The sequence below is a fragment of the Antennarius striatus genome, chromosome 13 (assembly GCF_040054535.1).
Source record: "Antennarius striatus isolate MH-2024 chromosome 13, ASM4005453v1, whole genome shotgun sequence".
Classification (NCBI taxonomy): domain Eukaryota; kingdom Metazoa; phylum Chordata; class Actinopteri; order Lophiiformes; family Antennariidae; genus Antennarius; species Antennarius striatus.
Genome location: NC_090788.1, coordinates 17,798,301 through 17,815,000, shown reverse-complemented (window position 1 = coordinate 17,815,000; position 16,700 = coordinate 17,798,301). Strand labels below are relative to the sequence as shown.

General features: G+C 39.2%; 1 protein-coding gene across 1 annotated transcript in view; it reads left to right on the top strand.

Annotated features, from left to right (window-relative positions):
* Positions 1 to 16,700, top strand: part of mtus2a (microtubule associated tumor suppressor candidate 2a) — a 28,985-nt gene that overhangs the window by 5,571 nt on the left and 6,714 nt on the right. The window contains exons 3-5 of the mRNA XM_068330447.1: positions 2,211 to 2,452; positions 13,420 to 13,588; positions 16,217 to 16,315. Coding sequence (XP_068186548.1) covers positions 2,211 to 2,452; positions 13,420 to 13,588; positions 16,217 to 16,315 — 510 coding nt within the window. The remainder of the gene's footprint in view (positions 1 to 2,210; positions 2,453 to 13,419; positions 13,589 to 16,216; positions 16,316 to 16,700) is intronic.

The window sequence follows — 16,700 nt, the reverse complement described above, 5'->3', positions numbered from 1 at the left end:
TGAAAACATCTTTAGGAATCTGAGTACTAGGAAATTCTTATAAAGTCTGACAACTTAGTTTCCAGAGAGGACCGGTGATGGTCACATGCACGTATTAAAATATAGAAAAGATTTTGCTGCAAGACTAAAACAAGCATTGATCTCATAAAAAAGTTGACCCCCTTTTATCGGGTTAAACTAAGAGAATACATGCAGACAAAGAAAAAGAAAAGGAATCTGAGTTCTGTGACTCTGTAAGTAATTTAAGACACGTAGTTTAACCCTTTGTGATTGAAATCTATGGTGGTTGTCTAAACTAACCCTAGGCTATAATTGACATTGATTGGGCATTACAGTGCTCATCCTAGCAGCTTGTCAAATTGATTGTCCTGAGCCGAATATACATTCCTAATCTGACATTAAGCGGTAATGGATGTTTTGATTTCTCAGTATTTGTAATGAAATTGGCAGATGTGACCACTGGGCAGAACAAAGTGGCTTTATTAAAATCTCTGGAATAGCTCAAGGGTGAAAACTGCAAGACCAGTAAAACACCCAGGGTTTTGCAATTTACAATACACTCTCAGGAACGTTATTCCTATTTCTTTTTTTGTGAAATATTGTCTCTTGTGTAGACATATATAAAACAACAATATATATAAAAAGCAGCACATATGAGAGAAATGCTGAAGAAAGAGACCAAAATTAATTATTTTGGCGAACAGAGAAAGTCAGAAGGAGAGAAGGAAAGTCAAAGTCATATTAATAAATTCATTCTCTTTCAATCCCATTTTAGATTCTTATGAATAATGTGTGATGTCATTCAGCAGCAGTACAAGTTCCTGATGTGTGGCTTAAAGCAGACGTTTGCCTGATTCACGCTCTCATTTTTCAGAAGGGATGAATTGAGGATGGAGGATGGAGAGGGGTTGGAGGGGGATGCAGGAGGGAAATGAGGACATTTATCTTTGATGATGATGACCTTCTCACTTGGGGGGAGCTTCAATCTAATACAGTAAATAGACCTCATGACAAACAGGGAAATCTTGAGGAAAGAAGGAAGGAGATGAGCATCGTGAACTGAAGGTGCTAGGAGGGGAGTTTACCCAGGAGACTTTGCTCCCTCTCTCCGCTCCAATTTGTTTATCTCTACCAAAAAAGCTTAGAATCTTCCTCCTGGAGATTTTGTGTTGTATTGGGTTGGTGGTTACCCTGCAGCATGCCATGAAACACATGGCTGTGTTGCTTCAAGAGGAAGGGAAGCCTGTCCACTTTATCTTTGCAGCCAGCATGAGATAATGCTCTTCTTCTGCCCAGAATCTAAACCTTGAGCTTCAGTCTGTGGCAGCCAACATAACTCTTCCCTTCTAGCCTTTGGGATTTTCCCGCTGCCCACTGTGTGTGTGTGTGTGTGTGTGTGTGTGTGTGTGTGTGTGTGTGTGTGTGTGTGTGTGTGTGTGTGTACAACCACGGCCGCTCATACCTGCACATTTCATCTTTTTTTTGCTCTTAGAAACCAGAGATTACAGAGAGGGAAGGTTTCTCACCATTACTCACTGACAATACCCGCCACTATGGAGCAATGATTATGTTTTTATCTCCCCTACTCTTCTCAGTCCTGCTTCCTCTTTTTTCTCCTTTCTCTTCTTTTCATTTTTTCCTCACTTTAATCCATCTTTAATTTTATCCTTCAATCACTAATAATGTGGAATTACTGATCCAGTAAGAACTAAACTCATAGGCAAAAACGGCACGAAATATATGGGGAAGATAAACTTGTAAATATCTCAATTGTAGCGTTAGTTTCTGAATGCCAGCCTAGTGCGTGGGTGTTTCAAGGAAGCAAATCTACTTATTAGCTGGCCAATGTATATTGTGAATGCTTAGTTTTTCTATTTTGAGTCATTACACGGAAAACTTCCTGGTAGCCACAGAGAGCTTAGTCAATGCACGATAATGAATGATTTATTCTAAGGGAAATAATAAATGTCACTGCTCAGCTGAATCCCATGGATTTGCTTTGTATGAGCGGTGGTTAATGAGTTTACAATAACTCAGTAAACATGCGCATGCTGTCTTTATGCTGTCTGACTGCTGCGTAATGCTGTCTGGATAACATATAATTACGCTCAGTGAAGGATTCAAAAGTATATCATGTTTTTGTTTTAAAATACTGTTTAGTAAGACACCAGAAACTTTTAATGTGATTCCTCATTTTGTGCCTCTAACAGATGACCAAGTCTTCATCCATCATGATGCTGCTCCTCCTGCTCCGGTAGCAGCTCAGCCCCCAGCTGTGACCTCTAGGTCTCAGCTTCCAAAAACGAACCAGTCGGGTCTGCGCCCCCCAGGGTTCAGCTCCAGCCGTCTCCCCGCAAGCCGCCTGGCAGCCTTCGGTTTCATCAGGAGCTCCAGCGTGTCGTCCGTCTCCTCGGCCCACTCCGGCGACAGCGCTCAGAGTGACCCCTGCAGGACAGCCCATCGTGAGTCCACCGCAAATCTGTTCACGCCACTGCTGCCATTTGTGTAATTTGATTCTGACGATTTACTTTTCACACACTTTAAAGTGAAAAATGTCATCTTTTGTACTGAAAATGTCATCTTTTGTACTGAAAATGTCATCGTTTTTAATGATTCCTAAGCAAAGTGGATCATAAATTGTAAAGTTGTACAAGCTCATACATAATACGTTATAATTGAATCATAACTGAAATCCACTTTAATTAAAGCCAGTTGTTTTGTTTTGGGTTTTTTTTACAATTAAGAGTGAACATTTAAAAATGTATTAGTAAATCCAGTTGATGCTTTCATAATTGCCCCATCTATTATCACATCATCACAATTACCGTCACCGTATTGTTTTTATTGCAGCCTTCCTTTTATGAATATAGTTTGCATAAACAACCCCCACCCACATTCATTATGTTGCAGTTTGCTCTCTCTCTTTTTCCTTCCTGACCTACGCCCAATTTAAAATGTATTCTACGAATTCTTCAACAGCAAACAAAGCTGCAGTTTTGAAAAACATTTTTTATATAATAATAATATAATAATATAATCCTACTTGTTTGCAAGTAGTTTCATATAGGAACTATTTTCTTGCTAAGACCAGATCAAGCTATATTGCACAGAGGTAAATGTCTGTTTATGCATGCTTTAGGAGCTAACTAAGTAACTAAATAACAAACCAACTAACTAACTAACTAACTAACTAGCTGATTAACCAACCAACCAGAGGACTTTAAATTTTCAGATCCCACTCTCCAAGAAGGAGATCCACACTTCCATCTGTGTGACAGTATGAGATGGATGGATGGATGGATGGATGGATGGATGGATGGATGGATGGATGGATGGATGGATGGATGGATGGATGGATGGATGGATGGATGGATGGATGGATAGATAGATAGATAGATAGATAGATAGATAGATAGATAGATAGATAGATAGATAGATAGATAGATAGATAGATAGATGGATAGATAGATGAGCTGTTACCATTCATGACAGCTCATCTTGTTTCGTCTTATATAAATCATGTAACAACATCAGACGACATGATGTCGTTCCTCAGACTCATCTGTTATTAAACAGACTCTAAATGAGCAGAATAACACTGTCGGTTTGTTCAGTGGTGGAGAACTGAAGGTGCGTACACAATTATGATTTCTGCTGTGTTTGCCACACTGGTGGGTTAGTTGGCTGGATTTCTGGTAGCTGCATGTCTTTTTAATGTGACCTACATACGGACTGCTTATTCTTCTTCTCCCAGTTACAGCTGACGTAAGCACCTTCACCCTCACGCACGTCAGGCCACGTATTATGTCATCACTCCTTTCCCATATTCCCCCTTCTGTCCACGTAGTGTTTTTTTTATCTCTCTCCAGTCAGATGAAAATGAATGCAAACTGTATCTTAACGTGGGGCAGGGACCCTTTCAGTGAGTGGCGACAACGAGTCCCCTGGGTCCCAAAAGTAGAGCGTCTTTATTTACTATAAAAGCGGCAACATGTGGAAGTTTTTAAGTATGAAAATATGTTGTCCCTGTTTAATGCTGTCCTTACGATCACTTTTACCATCCATCCATCCATCCGTCCGTCAATCCATCCGTCAATCCATCCAATATAATTGTCTTTAATCACTTTTCCATTTTGCGGGTCACTGGTTACACTGAAGCCTATCCCAGCCGGCAACAAGCAAGAGAACACATGGCCCACACAACACAACACAACACAACACAACACAACACAACACAACACAACATGGCACTTTTATCATTATTTTCCATGTTTGAGACAAAAAATGATAAAAGAAATGCTTTAGTAAATCAGTAGTGTTCTATTTATATGTCTTGTTTGAAAGTCAATAGGTTAGGGTTTTGGGTTGAAGATGGAACAAAACAAGACATATCATGATGTCAACTGGCGACTGAGACACTATGAAGGGGATTTAATGTCGTGGGGTATTTATGAACAAAGATTCATAACTTTTGAACAAATGTGTTACTTCTGCTTTCTCACGCTCTTATTCTTTTTCAGCTTCAGACATTCTCACTCAGTGCATGAACCAATCTGACTGCCCGTAGAGAGACAGTTATTGACTACTTAATTACATTTTCTGCAATATGTATTTTTCATTGTAATTCTGGATTTTAGACACTTATTGAAATCTAAATTCAGTACATGTTTAAATGTTGTGGCACTACAGCAATCACTCCCTCAAAGCAGCAGTTCCCTCTGGCATCAATCCATGTAATTCTAGTGTGTGTGTGTGTGTGTGTGTGTGTGTGTGTGTGTGTGTGTGTGTGTGTGTGTGTGTGTGTGTGTGTGTGTGTGAGAGTGCGTGCGTATGTGTGTGTGTTTGACAGCAGTAATGAGCAAATGACTGTTTCCATGACACTTCAATGCTTGAATGCCACTAGTTGTTGCCTGCAGCTCTATATTTTGATTTTTGTGTTTCTATTTTTGCCTGATGTTGGAGACTAATCTCTGTCAACAATGTCAATATTGTTTCTCCCTTTTTCTCCAGATAATATTATTAAATATATCATATTTATTGTATCAAAATACAAAGAATATAATATTACATATCAATATGTGTGTGTAGATGTGTGTGTGTGTGTGTGTGTGTGTGTATCTTGCACTGAAAAAGCAATCAGATGCAAGCTGCACTCAAAAATAAGTTCAGCAATGTACATGTAAACTCCTGTACACAACAGCATTCTGTTGTATTTAAATATGTCTTCCAGTTATTTACTGTAAATTTGATCTCACAAAAATAATACAGTACTTGTTTATAACACTTCAAGAGAATGATACATTTTAAAGCTGTGACATCTAAACCTTACTATAAGAAGGGAGAGTGAACGACAAGTGTTGGAAATATAATCTGAAAATCAACTGACATAATAAAACCTGCTCAGCCTGAGTAAACTGCATATGTATAGTAATATATTGTAAGTCTAAAACACAGTAAAGAAAAAATGTTGCAACTAACGTAATCACTGACATTTACAGGGCAAACCTTTGCAGTGATTGTGATTCTTTACTAAGTGCATCCACAATCATGAACGATGGGACACGAGCCGTGTGACTGGTTTGTTTTACCAGATTGTCGATGCAGCATCCAGAAGTAATACAGCAGAAAATTGCTCTTCCTTCTCTACTGCTTGCTTGGCGAGCAGAAGGGAAACATGAAGGATGATATGAGAGACATATTAGAAGATTAGGGGCTATGGATGTTCATGCGTGTGTGTGTGTGTGTGTGTGTGTGTGTGTGTGTGTCCGTGTGTGTGTGTGCGAGAGAGAGAGAGACAGAGAGAGACAGAGAGAGAGAGTGAGAGCAGGAACATTTCCTTCCACTTTTCCACTTTGGACTTTGGTGCTTCTGACCTTTAGCTATGAGCCATTTGAACTCTTTGCTCTGCTGGAACCTTTGAGTGGACCTGACTGAAGATGCCACCACCTTCTCTCTCTCCCCCACTGTGTGAGCACTTGTTGAATTTCAAACAGAGGGTTGCTTGATGTGTTTTGGTGTAACCTCTCCTTTGAAAAATCAGGGAATTTGCGGAGTTTATCTGTAACCTTTGAAAAATTTGATCTTTTCTCTTGGAATGATAAATTTTATCAATCGTTCCATTTAAACTGTGGCTATATATGGGAGGAGATGGCTCTCAGATGTTAGTCCATTTAAAACATTCACTGCAAACCTTATGGTTTGGGTAACGCCATGAAGAATATTAATATATTTCTTTTGTTTTTTGTTATTTGGGCAACTTCGAAAAGTTAAAAGAAAGTTGAACCATCCCTTAAATGTTCATGAAAAGGATAAAACTGATTTTTTTTTTTTTTTTACTATTTGAAAGCAGTGATTGGTAGGACTGTAGAGCAGCCCAATTTTTTTTTAAATATTTTTTTGCAGAATAATGCACAATATTAATATTGTTCATGCAATTACATATGCATGATATTGTATTTTCAATTTATAATTTCATTTATGCATTTATCTTGATATTAAGGAGTATATTTTGTCTTTGGAGGACATTTACTTTTTTGCTCTTTGCCTGTTGAGAAAGTTTTCCCTTGATGCTACTGACAGACACACAAAACAAAATATTGCTTTATTTATTTAATCATTAAATAATATAAACTGTGTTAGCTCTTGGTTCAATAGGTTATGTTCATTTCAATATGTTTTAATAAATATTGAACCAGTCTGGCCCTCAGCTTGTAGCACATTTGTTTTTTTGGCCCTCCATGTATTTGACTTTGACACCCCTGGTCTGTAAAAGGAGGCACAGGAACCCAGTGCCTCCTTCTACAGCAGAGAGAAGAAAGGCCCAGCTCAAATGCTCGTTTTTCCCATTGATCAGCTCAATTTAGTCTCTGAGAAGGAAAAATCATTGAGGAGTAGGGCAAGGGGGAGGAAAGGATTGCTGCACTCCAGTAAAGTGGGTTAGAGGAATTATCTCAGGAGTTTAAACTTCCCACTTTCATATGAATGTGCAGCTGCGCTCACAGAGGATGTGTCCATGTAGATTTGTGTATCTGTGAGGAGGCAAAGGATGGCATGGCAGAATATTAATGGATGGGGTTAATTAAACTTAGGCAAACAAGAAATACATTTTTTACATTTCTCATAATCTAGGCAAATAGTCACGGTTTCATATTTTTGCTTTAAAAATCAAGCTCTGAGATGTCTGCCAAGCACCGGATAATACGGTGTGGAATGGGGACGTGTGCAGCATTGAAAAATCATATTTAATGTGTCATCCCAGAAACAGCGTCCCAGTACTTACACTCTACCAAACCTACACTAAATTTCATGAAACCAAAAGGATAGCTGTTTCTGGAGGTGAATGTGTATTTACTGTATATTCTGGTTATTTTGGCTGCACTAATATTGTATAAGTATTTTACTGTCAATTAAAAACCCTTACCCTAACCTAATCATCCTCACATAGTTTCTCATTGCAAAGCTGAATTAAACTGGACTGTCCTTATTCATAATAAAAGTTTGCATAACAATATAAATGCAAGTAAAATTTGTGTGTTGAACATAAGAGGGGATATAGATGGGTTTATATGGCATTGATTATCCATTAACAGAACCCTTCCTTTAACCTAGTATCTGACATCAGTGTGTGCATAGGCACCGTAGAGGGTGCAACCATGCACATAAGAAACCAAAGGGAAGCATGTTAATCACACTGTGATTGACAGGATCCATTTAATGGCTGATAGGAGGAGCAAGCAGAAAGCTGATGAAATCTGTGTCTCTGAGCTACACCGACTCCAGGATGGGAACACATTTGCCAAAACAAACATTGTGTTAATAGAGCATTCTCGCCTCTATCCATCGTCTCTAAAGGTGATAATGAAATAGTGGGGGGAAACAAAAGAAGAAAAGAGAAAAGTGCACCGACAGCTGACACGACGATCAGCAAAAGGGAAATGCAGCTAAAGGACAGAATTTGGTTTGTCAAAATGAGCAAAGGAGAGATGAAAAGGAAAAAGGAGAGCAGAGAAAAGCATGGATGGGATTGGTGCAGGCAGGAAACAGGATGCCATACCCCAGATACCGTGGCTCAGATCTGGTCTGTGACTCATAGCTCACTGTGAACAGATGGTTTCTATGGTGCATGTGCTCATGCAGATATTCTTGTCTCTGAACACGCACACACACACGCACACACACACACACACACACACACACACACACACACACACACACACACACACACACACACACACACACACACACACACACACACACTACCAGAGCAGCAAATTAGATGGGCTAATTAGATATGGCTGCCATTCTGTGGTTGAGGAAAAAAAAAAATACCTTGGCAGATGCCTGTTCTTGAACTGATGGAGGTTATTGAACTGATGCACTCCAGATTATTTTATCCAGCTCCATGTTGATGGCGGTTGATGCACGTAAAGGGAATCCTGCAAAAAAGAAATAGAAAAAAAATAAATATTTTTTTTCTGTTTCCAGAGGGATACCCTCAAATTACTGTATAATAAACTATATCATCAAAGTATTTGTGATACATTGAAATAATACAGAAGAAATTTTGGAATTCAAATCAATGAAATTACTATTTTCTATGAGTTTTCTTATATTTGGTCGAAGAACATGAAAAACCATTGTTTTTCAAACTAATATCTGTTAATTAAAGGCTTTTAGGGGAAAAGTACCTTCCATAAGATTAATGAAGTACATTGGTAACTACTAAACCTCTGGTTAGGGTCAGTGGGTGTAGGACTACCTTGCAATGACTTTTCAAAGTAGCGTGTGTGTGTGTGTGTGTGTGTGTGTGTGTGTGTGTGTGTGTGTGTGTGTGTGTGTGTGTGTGTGTGTGTGTGTGTGTGTGTGTGTGTTCATTTTGTGCCTGTTTACAGTATGTTTTGCTGCTAGGATTGAAGCCAATCATTTTATCTGTAATAAATCATTAAGGCTGTGCACAGAATGTTTGAATAACATGAGGATTTAGTTTAACAGTTTTGTGATGACAACACTAATACTGTTTAAATGTAATGCTTCTTACTGTTTTTGCACAAACCTCGTATGGATCACAAATATTCCCTGAGAAACGTTGTCTAGTTTTTTAAAAAAAACAACAATGGCAGTCTTCTTCACATTTTAAAAAAAAATATGTATTTTTTTTTTATCTTTCCTTGTTCATTTTTTATGTCCCAGTATTTCCAAACTTCTTGCCAAATCCTTTGTGATTAGGAATTTACTGCAATTAATGTTGCTCTATCGAAATCTTTGTAACAACAACAACCACATGCAATGCAACACTACCAACTGAATGAAAGGAACAGCAATAAGCTGAACTGCATGTAAAACTGACCCTGGTTCTAGACACTTCACCAGTTATGTTTCTAACTATCACTGGGTTTGAATTCTTCTGGTTACTAGGTTACTAGAACAGGACAGGAGGCTTGTGGACACTGCTGTCAGCTCCCGTGTTATTATCTAATCTGTCTCTGTGGTCTGCGGCCCAGGTCTGGCCTCTGCAGGCCATTATTTGTGCGTCATGTATGCAGCTTTAACCTTGACATTCACACACATCCGCTCAGGTGCAGGGTTGTGCGCTTGCATTTCACTCTAAACTACAAAACTGTGAATCTAATTTACTCGGCACACACATCCTGTGATCCTAACAAACAATGACACAGATTTGCATACAACTACAGCTCAGTGTTAAAATTACACCAAATGGTGCCTTCGTGTTTGGACATATTTCCAATTTCCTCTCAGGAGAGCATGAAACATAAAATAGAAAGTATAATATGTGCATAAATTATACTTTGGATGATGGATGATGATGACAAGCATTTAAATCAACTACAAGCGACTGTCAGGAAGCAGCAATTAGCAAAGGACCAGTCAGTGGCTCACTAATGAAAACGGTTGTCAGGCATAATTAAGCACAATGTCTGTGAACATGGCGTCAAACTATAGGCACTATTCAAATCTGACTAAACTTTCTTTTCAATTTTATAAAATGAGCCTATAAGCACCTCATATATTTAACCAATGGGGACTTTCTCTGTGTGGGATTTAACTCTTTCAGTTTCAACAGATCAGTTTGGATTTGTATGGTATTATCTATTGAATTTCATGATGAGTCTACAATTTCACAAAAACTCAACATAATTAATCAACAGTGGAATTATGTTCTTTCTAATAGCAGGTTTCAAATTAGTTTGTTAGTTAGGTTTGTTTTTATTTGACTTGGTTGTTATTTTCTTCACTTTTTTTCCGACCAGATTTATAAGGGATGTGGGGAATATTGTGCTTTTTCCAAAATATTCAGTCACATTTTTGACAGTAAGAATTACTTTCACAGTACATTAAGGGGTCTGATTTTACCTCCAAAAACATATGATTATAGTTCTATCAGTGAAACATCTTGAACCCCCAATAAAATAACAGTAGCTTCTCTTCGCAATGTTGCTCCTCGATTAGCCACAGACTCAAAAATGAAACTAAATGATGGTTAACAAAATCAGTCTTAAAAAGACTGCTGCTTTTTGTTGTTGTTGTTGTTGTTGTTGTTACCAATTTTGGGGGGCATTCGCTGAGAATGCTGGGAACTTTGAAGTACAGGATTCACTTGTTTCAGAGGAACTGAATATCTTTGAAGAATAACTGCTTCTTGTGCACATCAGCTGATCAGCTGAGTCTGTGCTTCATGCTACACCATGATCAAATCCTTCAGGACAGAAGAGTTTCTTTGGTGGAATGTGAATGCGCTGATTTAGCAAGCATGGACGAGTTTATGCCATGAAATGAAATACCTCTGAGGTGGAATATTTTCAATCAAACTGAACTCGGTACTCTCATGCGGATATATTGCCACTCTCCACCGAGGGAAAAGCTGCAGTGAAGATAGCAATTGATCTGAGTGTGTTTTAATATCTGTTTCCTCTTTGTTTGCCGTATAAGACAGAGATACAAGCCTCAGGGTTTTTCTACTTCCATTAGATGTTCTGTGCGGTGCAAACGCCTCAATAGAATGGCATCCCACTGAGTGACAAAACCATTTTTGTCATGTTTTCATTTGATCGTGATCTCCTTTTAATGAAAAGTGTTGTAGTTTTCATCCATCATCAAACTACCATAGGCTAGCCTAGCCTCTATCACAGCACCGCCTTTTCATTTTATGCCTTTATTTGATTTATTTGTTCGATTCAGCCTGATCGAGTATAACCATCCATTTCCTTCTTTTTCCTTTTCATTTCTTGCCTGTTGACTGTCATCACCTGACTCCTTGCCAGTCAGTGATCAAATCATCTTACTCTTCCTTTAAATGAAATCCATTTATTTTTTTCATCCTGAGTTTCACCCTCCTTTAACCATTTGCAGCACTCCTTGATAATGCGTCTCTGACAGTACAGCATCGTCATATTGGAGTTAACGTGTTCAAGGTTAATTCTATTGTATCTATTATTATCTTCTTCTTCCAGCTGTCTCCTGTCTTTTCCTCAGTGACACTGTCTCTAGACCAAACAACGTCGCTGGTCTCACCACAGTTTTGTACACCTTTCCTTTCATTTTAGCTGAAACTCTTCTATCACACATCACACCTGACATTTTTCTCCACCTATTCTATTAAATATTATTATCTGTTATTTACTAATTAGATTTTCATGTTTATATCTCTTAAAAAGCAGAAAAAGTCACCAAGAATGAACTGAAATACTAAATGAGTGTTTGTTTGTTTTTGCACAGCTTTGAGATACTTTTTTACATTGGTCTTCAAGACTCTTGTTGAAGTCCTAACAGAGGATATTAGCAGTCATGACACCAGAGCAGAGAGTCCAAGATTATATCTGACATAGGTGCACCACCCATTCATTGATGACGGATGATTGATAAATAGTATAAACAGCTTTGCTAATCAACTTCCAGAGAAGCTCAGAGGTGATGAATAAAGGGTTAATGAATATATAGCAGCATGTGACATAACATGAGCAACAGTGGGGGGAAAAGACATCTATCAAGTAATATTTACAGCAGTGATGGATGGTATATTGCACACTATAATGTAAATTGTTCTAGGTTAGGTATACGTATATAGACTACTGTAACTACCAAAAGAGGATCATGTATAAATCACAGATCATTAATTATCTTTCTGTCACTATAGCATGGCAGCTCTGCTCACAGTGATCTTTTTGCTGTCAGACATACATGTGAGCATGCTTTGGCATGTTTTTTTGTTCGATTTCAAATTGCGAAATATGTGCTTGATCATTTGGAGCAAACATATATGAGTTGTATCAGGTGCACCGTTATTTTCACCATCTCCAGAAACCCTCCTGTGGCTCAGGAGATGGAGCAGATCATCCATTTATAACAGGGTTGACTTCTGATACTGATTTCTCTCTGCCCCCTGTGTGTTGATGTCCCTTGGCAAGAAAATGAACCCACAAATTAGAATTTGTGCATGAGAAAAAAAAAATATTCCTTACATACAGTATTTTAGGTCTTCATATACTTTTAAAAACTGTCCCCAGAGACAAACAAATCGGAAGAGGAGTAGTTGGAACCCAAAGTATGAGTGAAGAAGATGAATGAAATAGACAGTCTAAGCCTAAAGATGTGCAGCAGTGCTGTTTACCTGACTACAAAAAACATACAGTCACCTTTCTTGTCTCTACATTTTTCTTGCATATTTATGTGTTTTCTGCATTTGTGAAGACACCAGGCTCCCTGCAGTGCACAATTCTAATCCTGAGCACCAGAGGGAATGAACTGAGAAACAACACACCAAAGAAAAACCCCTGAGATCTGATTTTTCACAGCTGCTTTCATTTTGTGGTTTTGTGTGTGTGTGTGTGTGTGTGTGTGTGTGTGTGTGTGTGTGTGTGTGTGTGTGTGTGTGTGTGTGTGTGTGTGTGTGTGTGTGTGTGTGTGTGTGTGTGTGCTATATAACCATCACACTCTCCATTCGCTGAGAATGCTGGGAGATGAGAGCCGTGCTACACGGCACCATAACCGTCTTGTGGTTTTGTACAGTAAACCCAACTTTGAATGGGTTTATTCTACCTCCTCGCACGAATAAAGTGGACACATGGAGGGAGTCTCTTGTGTCATTATTGACTTTAGATGACAAGATGAGCAGGATATACGTAATGTGAGATTCTTTGCTTACAGGTGTGTAAACAATCCACTTGCCATTTGATTGTCACCACATGATAGCACAGGATCAGTGCATTTCTGCGTGAAATTGTGGTGTTGTCTCCTGTGTGTTTATTTACTCTTGTAGAAGCATTACTGATGTAAATATCTGTCAGAGCTACATAAAACAGACACAGAGATTCTGATTTAAGAGACATTTGAAATCATATGGATTACCTTAAGAAGAGTTAAGTGGCTCAAAAAATAAATAAACGGAGAAAATGTGATTCTATTCCAGGTCTGAGTATGAATGAAGAGCCTCCTGTGCTCCGAGGGACCACCAGCCCTCCGTTGGCCGATTACCAGAGAGGGCCACCCTGTCGCAGCAACAGCCTTCAGCCCCCATCTACTCCAGTCCTGCCCCGACGCTACCTGCCTCCGCAGCCACGCAGCTCTCCCGGAGGTCAGTTGAGATTTCATAGGTGGACAGAGCATTAAAATATAAAATCAAGATTCTCTCTCTACATAAACTAAATATAGCAAGAGCAATAAACTATGCTCATGAAGGGAATGGGAATTGGGTTCAGCAGTTTTATGCAGGGGGAGAGGTGTAGATTTCCACAAACAACTGATTGTATACTGTTGTTAACGTGCTGTTTTGTGTGTGGTATGATGTACATTATCAAGTATGTACCAGCATTTAGATTCACAGACACGTTTGAAAAAAATCAGGCGACAGGATTCAAAGATGTTGTTGGAAACCAAAAAGTTGTAAAAGCACACTGAAAACCTGCAGTGCCATTGCTGCATAAGAATATTAATAAAATAAAAATAAGAATCTGTGATGCGCTGGCGACGTGTCCAGGGTGTTTCCTGATTGTCGACCTTAGAAAATGGGAGAGGCTCCAGCAACCCCCGTTACTGTCATCTCGTCAACAAGAAAATAGATTGAATAAGAAAATGAATGAACTAGAAAAGTATAACGTATAAAGATAAATGTAAAGCCTTTCATGTTTTAGAGATTCGGTGAAACATGAGAATATACACACAAATTTAGAAAGCTCTCTATAGACTGCTGTAAAATAATGTTTACAAGCTTGACTGGTCCTCAGTGTCTTGGTTGACTGGACTGGTGCAGCCTTTTGAGGAGAGAGGAGGTGATGCTTTTTACACACGGTTGTATTTTTTCACACGTGGAAATTCGCATCCAAAACCCTGCAGTGTCACACTTCATCCACACACACTTTCTGTATGTCTTTAGAGTGGCTGATGGAATAAAAGAGACTCAGAACTCAACTATCAACTAACTGCTGTGTTGTGTTGTTGAAGCAAAAGACTTAAGCATCATCATTGTATTGTGTTTCGCCCCTGGACTGTGGATCAGGCCAATGTTGAGACACAGAAAACATGTTTCACCTTGTGTTTCTGTGTTGAGGTGATTTTAAATGTGTTGTAAATGATTGATAAAGAAATACACTAGGATACCTGTTTATATGAAGAACAAACACTTCTACACGTCATATTCCATTTTTATCTCTGCAGTGCACACACACACACACACACACACGTACACACACACACACACACACACACACACACACACACACACACACACACACACACACACACACAAACACACTATGGAAAATGAACAAATCCTTTTCCCGTCTGTTCCATCAGACAACTGATGGCATTTTAAATGTTTATCGAAACTCCAGACAGTTTTGGAGTTTGGCATTGCGGCTCCTCCCCGCATACAGATGAGTTTACAGAGAGATTAAGGAGTGATGAACACACATCTTGAGACCCTTTAACCGGAGCATGCAGGTGGATCTTGGGATGAATGCTGGTGAATAAAGCAGCAATATATATGCAGGGCAGATGAGAGAGATATGCAACTTTAATAGGCAACTGGCTTGTTGTGTGTTTGGTGAAGATTGGGGAGAATAAGGCATGTGAGAGCAATTGCTCAGAGCGTCAGTGCACATTTCATGTACTCATTAACTAACCTGTGATGGGGTTAGCCACAGACACATGTGGCTAGGTTTTATATTTGATTATTTCCATCTTCTCTGCCTGAACCAGCTCGTGGGCTGTACTCCAGCATACCTTCACCCCTTGAACATCCGCCAGAGTCTATAGTTCCTATGTTTTCATAATTTCTAATGCTGGCAAACAGAAGGCGACTGTCTCGATACACTTGTGACTGGATTTACGATGCCCTGCATTCATGACTATGAATAACTGCCATCATATTTTGTGCTAAATATTCCCATCAGCCTTAAATGTAGAAATGTTTTGAAGCATTCTACTTAGCAAATGCTAAACGTGTGTGTGTGTGTGTGTGTGTGCGCGCGCGCGTGTGTGTGTGTGTGTGTGTGTGGGACTCATTACCTCCCTGTACTCTCACACACACACACAAACACACATACACACACACACACACACACACTGTCTTTGAAGACATAAAGTATCTCTCCAGGGTTATTTGGGGGATGGATTTGTTCAGGATCAGAGGCTTCTCTCCCATTACAGGTTTAACTAGTTTTTAGTTTGGTTTCATACACACACACACACACACACATACACACACACCACCCCAACAAATTTTCCCACTTACCCCCTGAAACCTACTTACTTATTCAATATGAAAACCACTCAGAAGTCCCTTGGTAGTACGTTTAACATTTTGTTTCAAATCCAGCTCCTTTCTTTACTCCCACACACTTCACCAACTGTGTAACAAGAGTTTGTGATTGTCACCGTCTTTGCTGTGAAGTGTGTAGTGTCACAGAGAGCAAGAGAGATGACGGGCACATCTCCCCCAGAATGCTCTACTTCACTTTGACCAGGAGTCCTGTGGGACGTAGTTAGAGTGCACAGCAGGGGGGGGAGATTGCTGGATATGAAAGAGTAAGACAAAGATTGAAGAAATGGAAAAAAGAGGAAAATGGAATGAGGAGTTGATAGAAAATGTTGTTTGATAGATGTTTTTGATGTATGAGTAATTCAAACTTTATGAAAATATAATCAGTTTGTGTGTGAAATCAAATAACATCCATGGATGGACTGTGTCCCTGTTGATTGACAGTTGGCAGGAAGGAGTTCCAGCGGAATTCTGAAGTCACGCGTTCTCTCCCGTCGTCGCCGAAGAGGCTGGCGGTGGTTCCTCCCAAACCTCAGTCTCCAGGTGAGTCCTCTCTCATTTCCAGAAATCAGCAATCACAACACACATGCGTGATGATATTAACAGCTGCACTTATGCCCCTTTTAGTCAATGACGTGGTATGTTCAACGTCAGGGGCGTAAAAATAAATCTCACAGGACAAGGACATCACAACAGGCCTATTCTCAGCACACTTTAAAAGATTAATGACGGCTCCATTTTACTTGTGAGTCGGAGTGTGTGAGCATGCACGATCTTCCTTCATACCCTGTGTGTTGTCTGTGCTAGAGGAAATTATGATTACATTGACATTTCACATGTTAATTACAAGAAAAATAATGGCATAAATAAAATGTTGCTATTGCAGAATAAATAGATCCTTACAAACGTCATCTTTCTTGTTTGGAAA